Raw genomic sequence first — 22,906 nt, 5'->3', positions numbered from 1 at the left:
ATTTGTCACACAAATGCAAAATGAATTTTCAAAATGTAAACTTGATGACGTTAAAGCCAAGGTCCTTCTCTTTTCCTGTGCCGCGTGATTAAAATATTTCAGTGACTCTTAAGATAAAAATTAAAACCAGCAAGACAGCTCACAGAGGTGGCCATCTCGGGCTGCATCTTGCACTGTTCTCTTTGTCTCCGGCCACACTGGTCTTTGGTTTCCCAAACATGCCATAGTCCCCATGTGTGGAAAATCCTCCTCTCCTTACCACTCCTACCCGTTTTTGCCTGATGAACTCTGGCTCACCGTGACGATGACCTAAGTTTTACTTTTTGGGCTGTCATCCCAAAAAGCTGTCATTAAGGCTGGTCAGATTTTCCTGGCATCGTTATCAGAGCACTATGGGCAACTATTTTGATAAACCTATTGCACATTTGTTGTGGAAATATTTGATTGCTGTCTTTCTTTTCCATTTGACTGTAAGCCTCAAGAGGACAGGATCTTTATCTGTTTTTATTTACCATTGCATCCCAGTGGCTTTAGTACAGTGCATGGCATAGGGTAGGAGTTCCAGAAATATTCCTAATGAAATAATATGTTGCCATTTGTATGCAATAAATGAGAAAAATTTTAGGAAGTTCAATATTAATTTGTTTTTTCAGTTGTTAGCTTCTTCTTGAGCTTTAAGTATAAAGGTCTTTGGCTAAGAAATCAACTGCTATATTAAAATATATTTCTTAGGTATTCCACTTGCAAACTCCGTATTGACTTTTGACTTAAATTACAGCTGTTTATCTATTGTTGTGTAACAGATTAATACAAAATTTAGTGGTTTGAGGCAGAGGTTAAACTTCTGCAAATGGTCATATAGTAAATGTTTTAGACATCTCAGTTGGAATTACTCCCCTCTGCCATTGAAGTACAAAAGCACCATGGACAATACATGGATAGGTGAGTGGGCTGTGTTCCAATACAAATTTACTGGTGCATGCTGACATTGGGACGTCAGATGATTTTCTTGTGTCACAAAATATTGTTATTTTGATTTTTGTCAACTGTTTAATAATGTAAGATCTAGTCTAAGTTCACAGGCTAGAAATAGGCAGTAGGATGGATTGGCCTATGGGCCATGGTTTGCCAACAATAGTTTTATCATCTTTAACCATTTGAGGGGCATAAGGCTTAAGACAGACCTTAGCACAGTGGTTCTCCTGCCCCTCTTGATGTTGACAGAGGTCACTTGGCAGCGCTTGGTTTTGGGTATGCTGTGGTGGCCTGGATGGTCTACGATGGCTTTATTCATACATCTGACACCTTGGTGGGACTGCCTGGAGTATTGTGCTCGGCTGGGATTGTGACGGCAGCTGCTGGAATGGCTTTCAGAGTGATTTAAGACTACCCACATACATTTTGATGGAGGGTAAGGCATTTTCCATATGTAAAATGAGCCTGGTTTTGAGAGGAAGGAACGATGCTTATCAGCACTAATAGAGTACATGGCGTAAGTTTCTTAGGTTCCTCCTAAGAAAGTGCTTATGCTAATACACACTGTCAGGTTTTGAACAGCTATTCACTTTTCATCTGATCCTTTCCTTTTTTTCTTCATCCTTCAATTGCCTGTCCTTTTCAGTTCAAAACAAGCCTGCAGAGTAAATGCTGAAGCATGATCCTGTATTCATTTATGGTCCGTGGTGTGGCTTACTGGAAATGAAACGCTCTGGTTGCATGAAATCCTAATCACTTTCACAGCCAGCAGGTGCCAGAGTTAAAGCATTTCCAGTGAAGTGAACAAGAACATTAAATAAAACCAATGCTGGGGACTGGATGCATTTAAGTCAGCAAGAGGAAAGTACCATGCTACTGATCAAAGCGGGGCCAGGGAGGCAACTCTATTTGGCTGTAACTCAGTAGAAAGGCAGTAACTTCAAATCCATGGTCAGATCAATTCAGTTTATGAGAGACTTACCCCATTATTTCCGTATTGCATATCAAGTAGAGAGGTTCTGAGCAGGCTTATAAAAATCTCCCAGGTAAAGGAGATATATAAAAATTGTCCCCTATGCAAGTTCTTTCAACTACCCCTGAACCTTTGAGCCATTCTCCCAAAGCAGATCAGAATCTCAAAGGCAAAGAGACTCCCAGTAAGGCGTCTGTGTTAGAGTGGGCAGCCTGGTCCCGTTCCCTGTAGAAAGCTTACCTCTGGCATGGCGCGGCACGTGAAGGTGAAGGCCCTCCCTGTTAACTGCTGACGAGGAGTTGCCCGGATGAAAGGGGACAACACAGACCTAGATGTGCTGGGATTGATGAGTTTCCTGAATATACAGTAACTGTGAATGATTTTTCTCAAAACTAAGAACAATAGAGGTGAGGACATCTTTAACTGCATTGTGAATCCAGAATAAGATAAATTAAGGCATAGTTTTAAAGTGACATAATTAAGCCTAGTTCTGACAGTCAGTTACGCCAATCCAAAACAACATCTCAAAGCTGGCAGAAACTTTACATTTCTCCTAAACTGCCGAGGGCTGTTAAATCCTATAGAATGGTGAAGAGAAATTGAATGGTAAAAATAATAATCAAAAAAATTGCTGATGCAGTATTAGGTTGGGAATGCCTGCTATGAATATCTTGGCAGGAAATATATCTTCTTAATGATGTTCAACTTTAGTAATATTAGAATCAGCTTGCTTTCCCTGAATTCACCTTAAGGAGTCATGCAGAATCTTGCCTGTGTTTTAACTTTTAGTTTAATCTTGGTTTTGAATGCCAGTTTTACTTAAGAACGATTTAAAAGGCCATGTAAAATAGCTCTGTTAATGCATCAGTATGACAGCATAGACATTTTAGAATACTAACATTGACTTCGTAGCACGTCTAGCATTTAGATTTAATACTAGCGTTGACTTGCTGCCACCTCTAAGTTTAATACAGTATGTAGAAATACCTTTAATTACAAATATAATAGCAGTCACCTTAGCCAGTGGGGCCATCCAAAGGTGTGTATACAGGAGACGTTTGTGTATGTTGAGATATGAGCCGAGAAGGGACTGAGGAGACAGTCGCAAGTCTGGTAGGAATGGAAGGAAGTGGGTGAGAAAGAGTATGAACTAGGCCAGTGTATACTCAGGCATGAATTCTCTGGGTAAGATGAAGATCCAAGAGGGGAAGAAACAGGAAGTGGTGTCCTTGTGACAGGTAGGTGATGTGTGTGCTTGTGTCTTCTGTTCCTTCATACTGACTAATGAAATCGTTGTCTAGATTTGCAAGGTGACAGATGGAAATGCTTCAGAGACTTTTGCCTTCTATAACTTGTTAGTCTATCATGAAAGAATAGCTACAGGAATATTTCAGTAGCAAAGCTCTCCAATCCCCTTCCCTCCTGCAATCAGTTTTGTTGGAATCATAACACAATTCAGTTTTAAAAAACAAAGCTGTTCTCCAACATGACTGCTAATGGGCCATTGAGAGCCCTGTTCATTTTGACAAGCCAGGTAAAAACAGTGTTTGTGGGCATGAGAGCATCGTTTGTTTTTATCTGCATCCAGGCATCTTATCCCAGAAAAGGTTTTGTGTCATGATTTTTTAAAAGCAATACTGTCTTGAGTTTTGACAGTGTTCTGTGCTGATAACCCTTAACCAATTAAAGAGCGCCCACCAGAGACCTTGTTCATAAAAGATTTACAGAAAAGTCACAATGTAGTTGAATTCAGAATGAAGAGTGTAAAGATAAGTGAACATTTTTAAATAATAACATATTCAGTAAAAGACGAATGTATCAGCTCAAAATACAATGGAACAGCATTAAAAAAGCTATCTTGGGAGACATTTCTTTCCCCTAACAACTCTTTAGAATAAACAGATTTCTTCAGGGTTACTTTGAAAGACTAAGAACACTTACTAGATAATTGGGCCGACAGTTGCCCCGTTTTTGAGACGGCACTTCAGGGATACACACATCTTGCTCCCAAACAGCAGCATTATTTTGATAATTTGAAACACAAAAGTGTTCATGTGATTGTCTGCGGCTGAACTGGCACTGCCAGAGATGCCAGTTTGTTTCTAGGGGATATTGCACATCAAAGCCTGGGTTAATTGCATTCACTGCCACCCAGAGAAGTATTAGTTTTTAGAATCTGATGTTACTTTTGCAAGATTTGGTCCTTTACATTTATTTTCTTAAGTTGGGGATAAGGGCAGTAGGAGATGAGGTCTGTGGCAGGAAAGGAGAGTCCCAGCATCAGGGGACTCTGCAGTATCATGTTGGTTGTGCAGGAGAGAGCAGGCAGGGAGGGGAATTGAAGTAAATTCAGTCCCTATTGCGTGCCAGGCACTGTGGTGCAGGCGCACTGTAATTGAACAGCACTACAATGGCCTTATAAAGCAGGTATTAATATCCCTATTTGACAGACGTGATAGACTTAGGGGAAGTCAACTAATTTCTCCAATGGCACATAGATAACAGGGTAGCAGAAAAAAAATTCCTGCTGAGGGCTATCGAATGCCAGCCTGTGTTCTTCCTAAGGCAGGGGGCTGACTCCTCAGGGAGGGGAAGGTGGCATTGTCTAGCTGGGTGCTGCTCAACTCATCCTGTGCAGGAGTGCAAATGCAGCTTCTGATTCATTAGGTATGGGGTGCCTGAGGGCCTGCATTTTAAAGTTAGGTCCCAGGTAGTGCTGACGATATTGGTTTGGGGACTACGCTGAGAGCAGGCAGTTTGTAGCTCACCTTCTTGGGTTCTGCTTAGAGATTAGGAGCCTGAGAACTCAGAGCGAGATAGCGGCAGGGCTGAGAGTGAGTCCGTGGCGAGGCAGAAAGGTGGCTTGGGAGGAAACCCCTTCTTAGATTCCAGCAGCCGCCCAAAGTGACCATGCAGAGAGGCGCTTGCTCTGCTCATCAGTGACTCGAGCTGCAGGAGCCCAGAACAATGCTGCTTTAGCCTCATTAGAACTAAATTGAGTGAGCTTGGGTTGTCTCATAATGCTTTTATTCTGAATTTGTGTTTGGTTTCATTTTCAGTTGGCCTTAATTACAATGAACAGAATGAGAAAGGAAGACAAATGGCACTGGTTTTATTTAGGAATGGAAAGAAGTATTTTGACATTTATGGTGCTTCAGGATTTTGCATTAGTTTGAAAGAAATGGAGATGGATTGCTAGCACTTGGAAGGGGCTTTGTGTTTCCACATCTCTCCTAATATCTGATTTTCTCATAAATATTGTATGTCACCATCCACATTATAGGAACTAAATTTTAATTAAAGAAAATGAGCAGCCACATCTAATGCGCAGCATTAAAAGGTCACAAGTTTAAATCAGTTGACCATTTCTTTAGTGCCCTGTCCGTGCTTTCGAACTATAAGTGACTTCTTGTCCCTTTAACTCAGAAGCAAATAGGTTGATTGTGGCAGTTTTAACTTCCTTTATATTCTCTTTGAATGTGGCAATTTTTTTATCCTTCAAATGGGCAGGCTCTCTCCAAATACTGAAACATAGCACTGCCTTACTGGCTAACCCTGGGTTGCATGAGAAAACATTTATCATAGAGCACATATACCCACAAACAAATAATTTGTATTTGTGTAGACCTCATTATCTCATCTTCTTAACTTCCTAAAACAGGGGTTGAAGGTACTCCAAGTTAAAATTACAGTTGATTTTTGTCTTATTTTTTAGCTTCTTTGTAGTTTTTCAAATTTTCTACAATGAGTATTACTTTGTAAATTGATAACAATCATTTTAAAATAAAAATCAGTCTATAATCCTTCTAAAAAAAAAGAAACTATGCCAAGGAACACATAAGCAGCACAATACTCAAGAAAACAAGGAAAAATTGCAAACATGCTTTTAGAAGCATTTTAATGGTCTAGGAATCTTAAAAAAAAAAGTGACCAGTAAAGTGACATAAATAGATCTTAATTTATCGTCATAATTAGCATTTGGTTAAGATATATATTTATATGTCACTAGTTTTCTTCAAATGAATTTAATTAAACTATTGAGATGCTAGATGAGTTCAATTGTTATGTCCTTAGCTCCAGATTCAGTCACCAAGCATGAGATGTAATGACATTTTAAAAAGAAGTTCAACAATTAAAACTTATGGACTCTAAAATTAAATTATAGGCTGTGTATGATTTCTAAATTAAAAATACATTATGCCTATTATTTACCTTCTGAAACCAAAAGGAATTGCTTAATGAGGGCTGGTATTGGATTAGACCTGATTTTTTATTTATTTGTATGGAGCGTGCATGTCTATTTCTAACAACTTCAGGTCAGCAGCCTGTGAGAGTAAGTCAAGAGCTAGTAAGAAGAGTCTGAACAGGGGAGGCATCTTTTTTGGGAAATCTATAGCCATCCCTTGGCGTACACTGTTTAGTAGTGCAGCTGGTAGAATCTGAACTATAATGTTGCTGTCTATTTTATTTGAAGCAATGAGGTAATAGTTAGGTGTTTTAGATAGTGTTCCTGAATAGGATAGGCTATCTTTTTGAAATTTTATTGCAATTAATTCAGTGTTCATTGTGTGAACAACCTCAGAGGGGTGGTCCTCGGTCTTCATTCTTGAGGGTTTGTCCTGGTAGAACTGCAGTCTTTGTTGTAATCTTGACTTACTTCAGGTCTACACGTTTTACCCCAAACATTCAAGAGACAGTGAATAACAAAATCAGGGATTTCTTACTAATTACTGTTGATAGTGTCAAGAGTTGTGAAGAGTCAGAGATTTTACCCTACCTGCCAGCTAACAGGTTAGCCTGCCAGTTTCACAGAAGCCAGCGGAAGACCAGGGAGACCTGGGTCAGACAAGGGGCTCGCTCGCAGCAGAGCAGGCAGTGCATCTTCCCATTCGGGGCCTGTGTGGTCCCCTGGGGACAGAGAGTGGGGCTCAGGGATAGCGCGCACGGAGTCACTGCAGCCGAGGAACCTCAACTTGGGAAAGGCGAATCCTCTCAGCCGCTGCACCAAACCCACCTACCTAACCTTAGCCTCAAAGGAAGCGATCATCGTTATTATCCTGGACAGCAAACAAACAGACTCTTGCCCAGGCGGACACACAAGCTCAGTGTGCAAGGCTTTGGCTACAGAAACAACCTTGAAAACATAGTCCAGAGCGAAAAGCAGCACACCTGACAGGATTGCACTGCCACCGTAAAACATCTGAAGTCGGGGCACAGTGGTGGCCTCCTCGTTGGCTTTTGATAGACTAAAATGAGGTAATACACTTTAAAGTGCCGAGTATCATTGAGTCCTCAGTCAACACAGGCTATTATGTGATAATCTAACACATATTTAAATGTAAGTAAGATCTCTAATACTTGAGCTTCGCTTCCCTAAGAAATAATATATGCCTTTTTCCCTTTCAGACTGCATTTTTAAGAGTAGTTTTATTTTTGGAAAAATTGAGCATTAAATATAGAAAGTTCATTAATACAGCAGCCTGAACATACGCATGGCTTCCCCTACTTCGGACAGCTCTAGTAGATAGTGCTTTTGTTAAAATCATTGCATCTACATCGATACACATTTACCATCCAAAGTCTGTAGTTCACATTAGGGTCACTCTTGGTGTTGTACACTCAGTGGGTTTGGACAAAAGTATAATGATGTATCCATCGTTTTAGGGCAGTGTCATAGCCTCCTCACTGCCCCAGAAACCCCGCGCTCCACCCGTTCATCTCTCCATCCTCCCTAATCCCTGGCAACTACTGATTTTTTACTGTCACTATAGTTTTGTCTTTTCCAGACTGTTGTAGTGAGAATCAAACAGAATATGTATATGCCTCTGATTATAACAAGGTAATTCTTAAGAAAAAGTCATTCATTACTTTCCTACCCAGTAATAACTTCAGCTTTTTTATTAATTTCTAACCAGTATCTTTCCAGGTGTCCTTGTCTGTTTTTAAATTACTATCGTCCTTTGGAGAGTTCATTTGTCATCAGTTTAGTAACTGCCACGAAACTTCTAGCTATTTAGGCATAATTTATATGTCAGGATAGGGTAGTTTATGCTGGGTCAGACAGCAAAGGCTTACTGCATGTGTGAGTGCCCGTCACACACCACTACAGGCACGCACGGTCGTTCGCGGACTCGGGCTCATGGGGCAGCCACGCTATGTAGCCACACCCGAGATGGAAGTTCAGGACGGTTCCACTCTTCAGATTGAATCTCCTCTCTAGAACCGGTCACGTGGCTCCCCCGCATCACAAGGGTGCTGGCAAGGGCAGCCCTACCATGTGCAGGTGGCCAGAGCTGGAGATGTCTGGTGAACATGCCTCAGGGACTTCACAGTTTACACTGTGGCTTGCAGAAGTAAGACTCAACCTAGAAAAGTCATTGTTGGCCTATTTAAATACAGTTAAATAACTCATCTGGAAAATTTTATTCCAGGTTTTAATCAAAGCAGACAAATGATGAGCATAAAATTACCAAAATCTTTTATTACGTACTTGTGGTAAAGGCTTTCCTCTTTTACCACTGTGTTAAAAATACCAAACACTTGAGTGAAGTCTGCAGTTTCTGGGGGTAATGAGCAAGCCATTTTGATATTGCTGATACCAAAATCACTCCCTTTTTATAATTGCTAACTGAGTTAAGATAATGCTCAGTTAAAGCCTGCTAAACTCCTTCATCCACCAGAAATGTTGCAGGAGATGGAGGGCATGACCTGAGGAGGTGAGAACGGAAGCAGGTGGCAGCACTGGGTCTACATACATCTATGTTTATGCAGTATAGAAAGCTTGACCTGTTAAAATCCAGTTGATAGTATTAATGACCTCAGAATCTGTTCAAGTTGATTAATCCATGTTGCTAGAACAACTTAATTTTGTCTATATTATAGTAGGCAGGTCATGGGATATTTTCTATAGGGTCAAAGGGAAAAACCAGAATGGGAAATGAAGTGTTGCATCCCTGTCTCTCACCTTTGCTCCTAGCTGAGAGCTGTGCAGGCTGCGCAGGACTGAAGCAAACCAACTGCTGTTTACCACAGACAATTCGATAACGATCAGTGTTTCCAAGGTTTCATTTCCAGTTTTTTTGCTTTTACCAAATTTTAGTGAGCCATTTCTAAGTTCAATCTGTGATTGGCTAACAACCACTTGGGAGAACGTGCTGCGTCACGGGTTTCCTGGCCGTCTCCCCTGCGCCGGGGGACACTGACAGCAAACACCACCATCACACAGATGAGCTCCCTCTGCGCACATCACGGCCGGGGAGGACGAAAAATCACTTCTGACTTTTCACAAGAAAGGACAATACATCTGCAGCATTTAATATTACATTCAAATCTAGAGCTTTAAAAATGTATTTCCAAAGCACATTCTGTCTTTCCACATTAGATACGTAGGGAAAGTATTTCCATCAGGAAGAATGCAAGTTATTTCAGAGATAATACCTTTTGGTAACACGTGTGGGGTGTTTTTGTAAGGCACACCGCTGGGGAATGACAGGCCACGAAGAGTCTCAATTTCATTTTCCTGGTGGCACACGGCGGCTGAAGGCGTTCATGGACAGCACACACACGGGCAGGGCGTCCATCCCGATATGTACTCAGATGGAAGTGCAGCTCCCTTTCCCTTACCCCAAGGCCCAGGATCCGTTTCAGGCAAGTCCACATACCTCATGGGAACGAACTCTCGAAAATTAAGATTTTCTCTCCTGTTCTGTTGAGTATGAAGCTATCGGATTATTTCCTATTAGCTTTCACGCTACCATTAGCAGCTGCTATTCCCAGATTTCAGATCTCACTTGCGAAGAATATGATTGGGTGGGCTGGAGCACAGGGCAGCTGTGAAGGGGCCCCCCAGATAGTGATGACTCATGGTGGGGCCCGAGGATAGGGACCTAAATGGTTCTCGGCACCGGCACCTAGCTTCTTTGCCCTCAGTTATACAGAACATTTCATAGTAAGATGAGAGGAGGAACCCAGCAGACAAACTGAAGCTTGAGGGCAATAGTGTTTATGTTTATTAATGATTCCTGGTGTAGAAGGTTAAGATTCTGAAGGAAATGCTGAGAAAGCACACGAGACGCTAGGTATCAGGCAGATGACCAAGCGCTCCAGAAAATATCACCACGGTAGGCGGCATTTTGCTGCCTTATTTCTAGCTGCAACCACCAGCCTCTGCACATGAGGTGAGTAAAACCACAGTATTGATCAAGTTCCCTAAATCATTTTCAGAGAAAACTATCAATACTAAAGGACCAGAGATTTTTGAGGCAAAAGAACCCTCATACAATGAGAGTTCCATTAGGGGGAGAAAACCAAGGAAAACCAACACAACTGCTCATCAGAAGATTGCCCACGCTGACTGACCTGTGCAAAACAGCAGCAGCCGCCCTTCATCAAGCTTGTGGGGAGCATTACACAAAACTGACCGCCAGTGATAGGACACACATCCCCGGGAGGAACTGCCTGACAGCCAGGACTAATCCTGCTGTGACCCATTATGTCTGTCTTTGGGTCTAAAAAGTTTGGATACTCTGATTCTTTTAAGTATCCAAATATCCATGATTTTCTTTTTATGGGGGGTGGGGGAGGGTAATATGTCACTATGGAAATAAATCCCCAAAGTAGCAGTTTATTGAAACATTGAGCATAAATCTAAGTATCATTTAAAATTTAAACATATGCAAAATACATTCATTTTTAGGGGATATATAAGACTTAAGTGAAGATAATAAAAAAAATTCAGATATGGAACATCAAAGCGCTACTTCAGCACAACTGATTATTTTGCTTATTTTACGCCAAGAAGTTAGAATACATGAGGCACATTGCACGATGATAGTAACCTTTTCAGTCTTTGTTTCTTTCTTCTTTAAGTAAAGACGCTGACAGAAAAGATGGCTTAGATGCAGTCTACTTTTTCCTCAGTTGGCTCATTTTTTAGAGAATTATAAACCATGAAAGTAAACTGAGTAAATGTTGGCAGTTTATTGCAAGCAGCACCTGGGGCCAAGAAAAGAGAAAGGTATTTGGTCAAATATCGAATGCACACACTACAGCCAGTTCATACCTGGCGCATTCGCCGCGACACTGGCTGATGGCAGCTGCTGTCCAGCCACGCCACACGGAAGGACCCTGAGCCGTCTTCCTTGGTGTGGGTCAGGGGGTCACCACCAGAAGACAGTGGAGAGGCCATATCTTTGAATCTCAGAATGGAGGCTGATTTTTTTGCTCTATACACATGCTTTCATTGCCACAATTATTTTACTGTTTTCATATCCCATTCTTAGCACAAAAAAGTTTCAGGCACATGCTCCAGATTTTATTTCTCTGGCTTCTAGAACGTTCCCATCACCCCTCCATGTAATCTGCCCCCCCTCCCCATGCTCCGTGTTCCTCCCTATTCTTCTGCTCTCATAGAGGAGCCACTTGTCTGGAAGCTGTCTCACCCGCTTCAGCTTGGCGGTTCTGGGTCCTGCCTGTGTACGACAGTGGGTTTCTGCTCGTTCCAACCCCAGGAAGGGCCTCTTTTAATGCCATTACTTTTAATATAAGGAACTAGTCAATTTAAAATTCATCTATGATTATATAATTATCATATCTATCCTGTTGAATCCAACTTTGAGCCTTTCAAGGTTTATTTTCTAAGAGGTAATCAATGAAACTGACTACATTTTTTACATAAAGCCCTTTCCCCAAATAACTTCTGTTGAATTCTGTGTCTTAGTACTTAAAAAAGGAGAAGGAATTCCTCAAACAAGTGTTTTAAATATAGGACTGTGAGAAGTAAAAGATCAAAGAACAATAATAAGCAGTCTGACCTAATAAGTCCTATTGATCAGTAAGCTGTGTATCTTCCCCATCTGGAAATACACTAATGAGAGGCAGTAATGGTTGATCTTGAAATGCTTTGAAATTGTGATAGGCTCCTTGAGAAAGTAAATGAAACAAAGTAAATGAAACAAAGGAAGTGCTAAAATAATTCTGCTAATCTCTTTGGTTAACTAATTAGTAATCGTTTTTTTACCTTAGAGTCCCAAGAAGATCTAAATAACTAAGACATTTAAATAATGGATGGAAAAGAAGTAGGGGAGATAATTTATCCCTGTCTGCTTCTAATAAACGCATCTGAGTGCACTGGCCCATCTCAGCAAGCACTGGAGCCAAAGGCAGACTTAGGACAGATGCCAAGGAGAAGGATTAAGAGCTAAAGACCCGACTGTAACTACCAGCCCTCAACCCAAGGTATATTTTTAACACTTTGGGGGCCCTAACAAATCAACAGCTAACATGGACCCAGTGCCTACTCTGTCATAGAGTCTCTACTCCTATTGAACAGTAATAAAATACACTATACTATTTTATGGTGTATGTTTTCATCAACACTTACAAATTCACACAGATAGGAATTCCAAGGAACACTTACCATAACTTCCAGTCACATTGGCACATACAACAGCCCCAAAGAAGCTTGGAAAATGCTGCTTAATTCTTGAAATCACTTTTTGGCAAGCGATGGTTGGATCTTCTCCTCCTCTCATATATTCTACAGCCTGGTAGCTGATTTAAAGAGGCAAAAAACCTTAGCACATCACAGAATAAACACTCTCCAAATTTGGTTACTCAAGTTAGTTTTAACTATCAAAACTTTTGCATTTGACAGAATACATAAATGCCAGTAAGTCCTGTGAAAGCAGCAACACGAAGCAGGGAAACCTTGATACAATGTCTCTTTTCAATTAACCTACCCATTAATATGAGAAAAGGACTCTTTTGGCATTCACTGAATAATGTACTCAGTACTAACAGCTGGAAGTCATAAACTGGAGAGATTATATTTAGATAAGAAATGGGGCTACAATCAATGGGGAGCATACTGGGCATGTGTAAACATCTAGTCGTAATGATTACCTTTCAGTACTTAGCTGTACACAGTGATTGCCTCTCCTATTTTCATCATCAATTATCACAGATCCTTTACTCAATGGCCTTACATAAATCATTTAAGTGGATGTAAGTATTATCCTCTGTGAAGCAGAGTGAGAAACATCATTCTATTTTCAGATGACTATGATTAAATTTTTACCATCAAAATGATAGGTAAAGTGCCTATAAGCAGCATTTCGAAATAACTCTTGTACACACAAATTCGGATTATACGGCAGTTCCTCCTATTCTGACAGACAATAGCTTGTCTAGGGATCTCTAAAGGTCATAAGGCACAGTCACACCTTGGCAGAAAGCGCATCAGGACGTCGCCATCCCCGGTGGCCGCGGCCGCCCCTGCAGCGTCGTCAGCATAGGCCCCAGCTCCAGGTATAGGGGAATCTCCTATTCGGCTTTGTGAGGGCAGAGTGTGTTTTAGGACAGGTCAAGTGTAGACACTAAAATGCTTTATAAGATGCTTCAACAATAGAGGATATTTCTACTTAGCCAACAATTACTGTCTTAAGTTCATCATCAGAACACAGAGTAAAACATATTTTCATTAGTTTTTCAACTTACTTTCCACAAATGTACATTTGTTACATAAGAATTAGACAGCCGCTGGTGATATACCCAGATGGTACAGATTTAGTGACTATTATTACTATCCCTTATCATTTAACTTCTGGATTATCTCAACAGATTCAACTGCCTTTCCTCTCCTATAATCGATTCCTCCTTTCTATCTAATGTGCCAAAACTTCACCATTTTTCCTTGTAATGAATCTTAAGTGCTTTCTATTCAGAAATCATTACACTGTGTGAGACAGTTTCCATGAACCGTGGGTGTGCCGTGCCTCTGTGGGGTGTCCCCTTCCCTCCCTAAGGCTCGGGCCCCCCTCTGCATCTCTCTGCTGGCTCCGCAGCTGCCCACCCCTGCCTCCCCAGACCATCACAGCCATCCCTGAACGCTACAGCGTCGCTGGAGATGCCCTCTCCTTTGGCACCTGGCAGATGCTAATTTATTTTCTCTCACATTTCTTGATCTCAGCTGTGAGTGAGGGTAAGGCTGTGGTTTGCATTTTGAGTCACCATAGCACGTAACATATGCTGGTTTAGTCAATACATATTTGTGAGATCTGTTCTTTTAGAAACACTAACCCATGTATTTTGAATTTTATACCATTTGTAGATGTACCAGCAGCAGTATGTCCCATCTTATGGATTACAACCATGCCTAGAAGTTAAAAAAAATATATCATTGTAGGTATCAACTCTAAAGTTTACCCCAAATATAACTAAATAATTGAGCAGTTGGTAATATAAGTATCCTCTTTCAGTAATTTCAGGTAGAAGAAAATAGGAAACTTGGGAATACTGAAAATTACACCAGTGGTGTGATTTGTGCTTTTTAGTGACCTGGCTGCATAGTATGATGTGGTAGACTTCCTGTATCTTCACTCTTCAAATTGCTTAGTTATTTTTCAATGGCTTTTCAAAGGTAATTCCAAAGAAATGCACTGGTGCAGACAAATGGAAACTTTCAACATTATAGCCTGGGATGATCAGTTGAATGATCACTTGAATGTGGCAAACTACATTAAAATTAGTAAAGAACTAAGTATCAATAAAGATTTAAAAATCTACAAGTCAGCAGTCATTAGATTTTAGGGGACTCGTATGAGGTAATTTACCAAAGTGTTGTACAGATGCTATGAAAAACGTGTGTGTCTTGGAAGTTAAAGCAATCAGAATCACCTCCTGCTACATGAATTGGGATGAAAAAGTTAACTACAGGAAGGCAATTACAAATAAATGACTGAACTGTAACCATAAAAACTGTATAAAGAGCATTACCAATAGTATCATGGCCATATTTATTTCCTGTTTCTTTATTGGTAGAGCCATCTTGCTTTAAGATACTAGGCGGTTTGTAGGGTCCACAGTGTTTTGAAGGATCTGGTATAACATTCTGTAAACAAGATTTAAGTTTAATTTTTTAGAAAGGGTGATTTTAGAAATCAGCAAGTAGTTATGTACAATCACTAAACATTAGTAAGAAACTAAAAGGACATCTGGTAACTGAAAGATAAGAATTTAAGGCCAAAAATTAGTTAAGTCTTATGTGAACAGATGGATATAATTTTACTAAATACCTAGTCTAGTCTCAGAATTACATGATAGGGAGTAGACATCTGCATTGTCTGGAAAAGATTGTCAGTTTTTCTCTTTAAATGAAGATTTTTATTAGACATTAATCCTCAAAGGCATTAAGTATACAACCTGGCCTTTAAATTTCAGAATTTCTTCCCTGGCCAAAGAAGAATAATTCTGAAATTTAAAACTATCTTTTTTTTTTTTTTTATTCAAAGGTAGGTTCATGTGAACATATTCTAAGCTGTACTCAGATTCCTTTATTAATCTAAAGACTCAGGAAAATCATTCAAATTCATACCGTTGAGTCATCTAGGTGGATTAGTATTAAACCAAGAAAGCTGCTCGTTCTGTGTTACTCGTTAGTGCGCGAGTAACTGCCCAGCCTGGTTCGTTCGGTAGCCTTGGGTTCCAGCACTGACCTAAGACTCCCTGGTTCCTCAGAGGTAATTAGGATTTGGGGCAGAAACAGGGAAGAGACTAAAATAGTCCACAGAAGGGCTCTAGATGGCAAAGACAAACCGAATCATACTAAAAGTCCCATTGATTTAAAGACATTATCCCATTAGTAGCACAGAAGACGCCTAATAGGATAAATCCTCCAAATAAGGGCAGGATACTGGGTATACAGCACATAGATAAAATCTATGAAATATTTTAGTTTAATGGTTTCCTGTGACTTTTTTAGACTTGGAACTTTTTTGTAAGGAAATACAGGCAGAGCAGTTCTGATGAGGCAGCCTGCATTTACCAGAGCACAATGTTCACAGCTTGCAAACTGTTGCCAGGGACCAGTTGCTTTCCCCTGTGGACATGCATTAGATGCAGCTAAGGAGACTTCAGTAACACCTATGCCTAGAGTCAACCTAAATCGTTGGTTTTAAAGCACAATTAGGGTGCTATCCCACATCTTAGGCCAGAAAGCAGAAGGGATGTCACTTACTATTTTCAAAATAATTCACTTAAAAAATTATGTATATATACCCTCCAATAATTTGGCTGACAATTCTGAGTAAGCCAATTTGAATGAAGAGCTCGAGAAATATCAGTAGATAAATCTTCATTGATAAACCCCATACTCTCGGCAAACATGGTGGCTGGAGATTGGGAAGAAAAGAGAAACATAAATTAGTGAAGTATTGTCTCCTAAATAACATATATATGTAGGAAGTGTTCTCAGCTGGCTGTTTCTAAGAGGGGTACAACCCCCCAGGGGTACACAAAGACTTTCAAAGGAGGATCCAGACGCGAATAGTGTCAAGGGCATCAGTTTCTAGATCTGTTTCCATATGTCCTCCTTAAATCTGATCTGCTGAAACCCTCCCATCTCCTTTCTTTAGTTTATTAGGTAATTTTTAAATCCTATTTTAAAGATGAAGTCAAGTGAGAATTTAGAAATTAAGCAACTTATCCAAATGAAATGTATTATTAAGAAAATAGCTGGAATTTGAACTTAGGTCGGCTTTAATCCACTATTTTATGAGTCCTTTTTCACAGTGAAGAATAGAGACAAAGACTAGATAAATGAAAATGTACCTGACTCTCCTGCTAGAAGAGCGTGTGTTGTATGTTCCAGCACTTTTCGTGCCACCCCAATAGCATTTTTAATTCGTCTGAGATCTCCTACTGCTCCTACGTTCATAGTAGTGCTGCAGGAATAAAAGCCCAGTAAGATTTCTTAGGGCACTTTCATAGGTTCATAGATTAAAAACGTACTGTTGTGCTCCAAGCAATAGCATTTTGTAGGATTAAACTGCTACCATCTTACAGAGAAGAGACAGCGCATCTGTCAAGTCCATATAAATTCCCACAATGAGAAACTGAAGGAACAGATGGATATTCAATTTACCATATACTCCAACAACACCAAAAGTCTCTGTTTTTCCCGGCTTATTTTAAAATACGGTTTTTTTTTTAAGTTTTAAGGTGTCATATCTGGCAAACTACAGCATTTGTGGATGGAAGTTAGAAACTGCGTACCAGGTCAGAAACGTGTATTTGTAGCTTGGGGTTCTCCCTGTTTTAAAGAGACTACATAATTCCACGTGTTACCTCTGTTCTCATGGTTTGGGGCGAGAGGGAAAGTCCTTGTGTTTGGAAAGGCCGAGCACAGGAAGCTAGGAGTCTGGACTGTGACCAAACTTTTGTGTGTCCTTGTTGCTGTCGGTGGAAGACTATAATCAGCTAAGAGCGTGTCAGCATGAAGCGCAGGTGCCGCGGGAACTAGGGCCTGGGGAGCGCTCACCCATCCATGATCATGGCGTCCAGGGTGGTCTCTCCCAGCTCGTCGGGGCTCCCTCCAAAGCCCACGGTGCCGTCGCACTGCTGCCTCTCGCACTCCGCGCAGCCCCGCTCCACCGCGTCCAGCGGGGAGCCTCCGGACGCCAGGGTCCTCCACGCTGTTCATCAAATCCCCAGGAGTGCTTGTTTACATACCGAATTTTTTTTTAATGCCAAATTCAACAAACCAGGCACATTTTCGAAAACTTGTATTAAGAAAATTTTTTGCACTTACTCTAAAGCTTAACTTTTAGTTTTATCAAAGACTAAATTATATAACGCAACTATTTACTGTGAAGAATTCAAAGACTTTGGGTATTAATGCAAAGTGAGTTTTTTCACTTGTTAATACTTTTTCTAGTGTGTGCGTGTGGAAAAATACTCCTTTCAATTTTAAAAGTCACAACTGAAGCTAGTAAACAAGTTAAAATGAACTCATTAAGTCATATAAATTTCTTCTGCATCTTTAGATTAAAAATATACATACTTTGAGCTAAAACCACTGCAAGTCTCAATAACAACGTAACAGCAAATAATTACAACGTGGACTTCACGTGAATTCATTCATTTAAACTTCACAGTAGCTCTTTAGGTAAGTACTGTACAGTTACTGTCCACATTTTAAATAGGAAACAAGCCTGAGGCTGAGTAACTTGCTCAAGGTCACACAGCTCCTCGGTGGTGCTTTTAAGTATATTTCAGTAAGTTCCCCTGGTCCTATAAGCAGCATACACAGCACCGGTCCCCTGCCCCAAACGCTGCATTTCTCCTGCGTCTTATTACCACCAGGAATTGACTGATTTTGCCTGAATCGGAGGCACTGTCTGCGTAACACACGGATTTAGCGCCACCAAATTCTGGAGCCAATTCCGCCCCCAAAGCTCTGCGAGAGCCTCAGTCCGGGGAGAAGGGTCTGAGGCCACCCCTGGGGCCGTGTCGGGGCCCCGCAGGGCGGGCCGCCCGCCCCAGCCGCCGCCCCGCACCTGCTTCGGTCGCGTTCCTAAAAGGCCATGTGTTGAGCACCAGCGGCAGAGGGCCGGCGCTGCGCACCAGCGCGGGGCCGAGAAAGAGCGGCGCGAGGAGCGCCAGGAGGCTCGGCCCGCGCGCCATGGCTGCGCCGGGCGGACCGGCGCGAGAAAGGTCGCGGCCGCGGGCACCGGCTGCCAGCGCCCCGCCCACCACCCCCTCGCTGCTCCACTGGGGCGCGGTCCGGGCTCCCTCAACTCTCGCGAGACGTGTTCTCCCAGCGGCCGCGGGAGGTTCCCGATCTCTGTGTGCGGTCGCTCGCGGCCGAGAAGCGTTTGAGCTTCTAAGCAGTCAACCGGGTTGTTGGGTTCTGCGTGATTAAAGGCAGATTGGGCTTTGTATTGGAAAATTAATATGAAATTATGTCACTGGATGCAATTCTAGGAACTCTTTACAACTTAAACTTTTATTTAAAAGTTAGTAAGTTTGGCAAACTCCGAATATACTCAGGGATTTCTGTCCCGGGAGATCTGGGACGGTTAGTGGGTGTCAGTGCACTGTGCTCGGTGTGTAAGATGTCCTGCCTGTTGTGAGTCCCTGAGTGAAAGGAAAGGACTAACCCCCTGCACAGCCCAGGGGAGCTCTGTTCCTTTCTCAATGAATTTTACCTTGTACTCGACACAATGAAGGGCTACATGAATGTTTGAATACAGGGAGAATGGAGACTTTACATTTTTAAAAGATAAACTGATTCATGTTAAAGGTTTTGGAAAGTTTTTAAGTAGACATGCTATAAAATATAATTATTGCTTCAAAGTTCTGTCAACTTTTACATCTATTTAACTTGTTCTTAATTATATTTAGATTACTCATGAAAATTTCATGAGATGTTAAAAAGCATCTTGTTATCCTTGCTGACAAATTATGTAGTAGAGATAACATGAGCTATTTGACTTTCAGTAAACCTCTATAGAATAAAAGTATTGTATTTAGTGCTGATAAATGTAAAAATATGCCTATTATAGTAAAAACAACTTTTATTTACTTAAAAACTTAAACCAGCTTTTATTTACTGAAAGATTGACCAAGATAACAATGACGCTGAAAAACATTTGGCTAAGTTTCTATATTTCTCCAAGTATACTTGATTTTTTGTAATGGTTGTCTGATTTTAAGCCAATTAAAAAGCTTTTTACAAATTTATTTTTACAAATACCATTTGGAGGTTAAAAAAATCAGATGTATAACATACCTAATAATTTTTAAACACAGATGCAGAGATCTTACAGATTTTATTTTAACATTTTAGCAATGAGACAGGTCTAAAGATGCACAACTCACTGGTTCATAAAGAACAGTTGGGTTTAAGCTGTGTTTCTGGAACATGTAATAAATTAAGGTTACCTGTTCAGATAGGTTTTTACTAATATTTGTTAAACTTTCAAGATTTCTCATAGTCCTTGTTTCCAAAATAGCCTTTTTCCTCCCTCCTTCTACTAAGAATTACTGGGAAAGAATTAAAGTCCCACCAAGGACTTTTGTTCTCTACGTCCAGATCTTTTATAATAGCTCAAGTTTTTTGAGATGAACCGGAATTTTTGGGATTGGTGAGAAGGCTAGGTGGGCTTTGAATTGTTTCTAGAGCTACGTTTCTGTTCTTATAAATACTCAATTTGTAAGAAAAGTACAGTTGTACTTCCTCAAATAATTGGGCTCATTGTGAATGATACCAGGATACTGACCCATCCATCCAACTGCACTATCCTCAATTTGCATCTTTATATAAGCGAGATACTCAGCTAAGATGGAAATCAAAATATTCCGACGTTCTAGTTCAGAACTGGGTATTTTGGCAGTGTTTTAGTAAGTGTGGGTAAAATTGTAATATTTCCAGAATATCTCTCCTGCCTTTATTACATCTGCATATCAACTGGTGTTCAGAATTGGAAAGAAGTATGACTTTAGTGCACTTGCATCTTTCCTCAGGGGTGGAGAGTTCATCTCTGTATCAATGGGTAATTACCTGGGCCAGGAGGGCTTATCTGAACCTGAGAGGTGAGGGGAGGGGCCGGTGTTGCTGCTGCTGGAGCAGGAGAGAGAGATGGGCCGGGCCGCACTGCAGTTTTGTAAGCAATAAACGGGTTTTAAATTTTATTCCTCCCTTTGACTGATTTCAGTTTTTAGAAGTATTTTGCTCCAGGACTTCCTTTCCCCAGACCCACGGTAAGTCTTCCCCAGAGGCTTCAGAATGTTCTTTCCGTCTGGGTATATAGTTTCATGGTAGCTTAGCGGACAAGGCCTAAAAATATTCCTGTCAGGCTTTGATTATCAGCTTCCAATTTCGCAAACTTCTGATCATAGAGTTCCATTAAAACAAACAACTTTTGAGTATCTTGTCCAGTGTCAGCCAGGATAAACAGTAAATATTTCTGGCAGTATGGAACAACCCCTTGGATGGAGAGGTGTCCCCAAAGAGGTGCAAAAGATACTACCCCTCCCAAGATCCAGAATCACCAACAAAGATAACCAAAAGAAAGAAAGAATCAGTTTCCCTGAGAACTGGAAGCAGTTGGTAACACCCGGTTGCAAATGTGGTGCAACCCACATTTCTGTACGGCCATATTTTGGGGAGGGAAACGAGACAAACCAAGATCTCAGGACTCAAAACAGGCGAACTAGAAGGTAGCAGCTGCCCCGGGAGAGAGAGGATCCGCCATCAGTGGGTCCCTGAAAGCAAGTTCCCAAGTCACAGCCGACAGACCTGATTCTTGGAGACGTCTGTCCCCTGCCAGTCTGAATTTGGAAGGGACGGTGTCAGCTTTACCCTCCCCGGCGGACCAGGCACCCCTGGGGGAGATGCGGGGGCGCTGACCGCACGCTCACCCTTCGCGGGCTCTGCCAGTGTTCTGGGACCCCATCTGCGGGCTCGGGGAGGTGCGGGTCCCCGTGGGCGGGTCTTAGCCTGGGCCCCGGAACCAGCTGTGGCACGTGCGTGGCTGGGCCCCCTTCTCTCTGCGGCCCCTGGATGGAGAGGCGCCCCGGGGTCACGTGGCCCCAGCGGCCCGGGCGCTCAGGCTGGTCCCCGGGGAGGCCTTCCTGCGTGTCAGCCCCGGGCACCCCCCACCCCCGGCCGCCCTAAGGGGCCGCAGTCCGGCTGCGCCGTTTCCGGGCCTCCACGGAGGAGGACGCGCCCGGGGTGGGGGTGGGGGTGGGGGTGGGGGTGGGTGGGAGCCCGGAAGCCCCGGCGCAGGGGCCGCCGAGCCGCCAGGAGGGTCCCGGGCGGCCCAGGTACCGTCGCGCGGCCGCTCGGCGTCGGCTCAGGGGTTTATTCCAGGGGAAGTCCGTTCGAATGGGGGGCGTCCCACCCGGCAGGTGGATGGGGGCTCCGGGGGCGGCGGGCCTGGGGGCGGGCAGCCTCTGGGGGGGTCCGCTGGGGGCGCCGCCGGAGCCCTGCTGACGCTCAGGCAGGGGGCCGCCGTGCGCCTTGGCATAAGCGACTCCATTTTGGGGGCTGTTGTCTTGTTTTTAATAATATGCATGATTGCGATTGCTCGTTTTGGTGTTTCCTTGTCCGGGCAGATAGGAGAGCAGGAACCGATATTCAGTTTGGAGCCCTGAAATGCCTTCTTTGTCAAAGGAAGCCGCATAATCAATTATGAGCAACATCCATAAATCTATGCAGACTTTTAAAATATTAACTTGGTAGGAAAAACCTTGAAGGCTCTTATTGCTATGAAATTAAATACACAGTTTAAACAGCATAAAATAGCCCGGAAGAGTTCTTCCAAGGCAAGGAAGTGTTGAAAAGGAGGTATGATTAAAGAGAAGTGTTACAAAGTTCTACGGCATTTTGGAAGAAGAGAAAGTCATTTGCTGGTAGAATGCAAGGTAAGTTTTAAGAGGGGGTGAGACGAGGTAAGAGAGCAAGGGAAACATACCCTGTACTTTGAATTATCTGATAGAGCTTTAGGATTTTTGGTACAACCTTAGGTGCCAGGACACGTGTTCAGCAAAAAGTTATATAATACAATCCGTGAAAACCTGCCCTCGTGCTCCCAGCTCTGTGTGGTGCCCCCTCCACCCCCTTAGTCCTTAGGGCCTTGGGGTTTCTGCTGGCTAAGAGAGTCTGAGCTTTCTTACCTCCTTCTATGTCCACTCCTGTGTCCTAAATTCCTCTCTCCCTTCTTGAAAGCAAAATTCCTACCATAAAAGTTCAATTCATCTATTGGTTGGAGGAAAACAGCTGAATTATACTATAGTGGGGAAGTCTGAGAAAAGGATTCAGTAAGTCAGCTTCCTCAAGGGTATTTATATTAAAAATAATCGATATGCCATCTCAAAGGAAATCTAGCTTATATTGTGGCTTTTTAGCATCTAGTATAATACACAGTGGGTCCACTATCCAGTTTGCCTAAACTTAAAGCCACATCTGCAGCTATGTCCTAAAGGTGTTAAATTTGTATATTTTGGTTCCTCCTGGATTAATTTTTCTTCAGCTAACGCTTGGAGAGTACTTTGTTTCAGTTTTGGATGTCACCTCATGTTACTCTCAGGTTTTCATTCAGGCCAATGTGAAACTGTATCCTTACGCCTTTTTTTGAGGTAAATCTAAATGAAAAGAGGTGTCTGTTAGTTAGGTAC

The 22,906-nt window shown here is 42.1% G+C and overlaps 2 protein-coding genes across 9 annotated transcripts in view; one reads left to right on the top strand and one right to left on the bottom strand.

The window, feature by feature from the left end:
* NEIL3 (nei like DNA glycosylase 3) overlaps window positions 1–22,906 on the top strand; it is a 750,694-nt gene that overhangs the window by 320,766 nt on the left and 407,022 nt on the right. The gene's annotated exons all lie outside the window — the stretch shown is intronic.
* On the bottom strand, window positions 10,552–18,470 carry AGA (aspartylglucosaminidase). Of its 2 annotated transcripts, none has more exons than XM_017650038.3 (9): window positions 18,283–18,470; window positions 17,265–17,418; window positions 16,556–16,668; window positions 16,004–16,116; window positions 14,723–14,837; window positions 14,049–14,102; window positions 13,171–13,270; window positions 12,366–12,499; window positions 10,552–10,942 (listed from the first exon to the last, which is right to left on the bottom strand). In XM_017650038.3, exons 1-9 carry the CDS (start codon window positions 18,407–18,409, stop codon window positions 10,842–10,844), a joined length of 1,011 nt encoding a protein of 336 aa, XP_017505527.2. In that variant the 5' UTR covers window positions 18,410–18,470; the 3' UTR covers window positions 10,552–10,841. The 2 variants fall into 2 exon arrangements, with proteins under 2 accessions (XP_017505527.2, XP_017505525.2); XM_017650036.3 differs by having other exon boundaries at window positions 13,171–13,278; window positions 14,027–14,102; window positions 18,283–18,469.

This window comes from Manis javanica, chromosome 12, assembly GCF_040802235.1.
Source record: "Manis javanica isolate MJ-LG chromosome 12, MJ_LKY, whole genome shotgun sequence".
Taxonomy (NCBI): Eukaryota; Metazoa; Chordata; class Mammalia; order Pholidota; family Manidae; genus Manis; species Manis javanica.
Note: the sequence above shows the minus strand (reverse complement) of the source record. Positions and strands in the feature narration are given on the sequence as shown.

Bases quoted from the DNA above. Each gene is read 5' to 3' on its own strand.
- AGA (XM_017650036.3), bottom strand. From the start codon at position 18,409: ATGGCGCGCGGGCCGAGCCTCCTGGCGCTCCTCGCGCCGCTCTTTCTC. The intron at 16,669-17,264 runs GTGAGCGCTCCC...TTATTCCTGCAG, and splicing joins GACGCCATGATCATGGATGG to CACTACTATGAACGTAGGAG. The intron at 16,117-16,555 runs GTACATTTTCAT...CCCAATCTCCAG, and splicing joins TCTTCTAGCAGGAGAGTCAG to CCACCATGTTTGCCGAGAGT.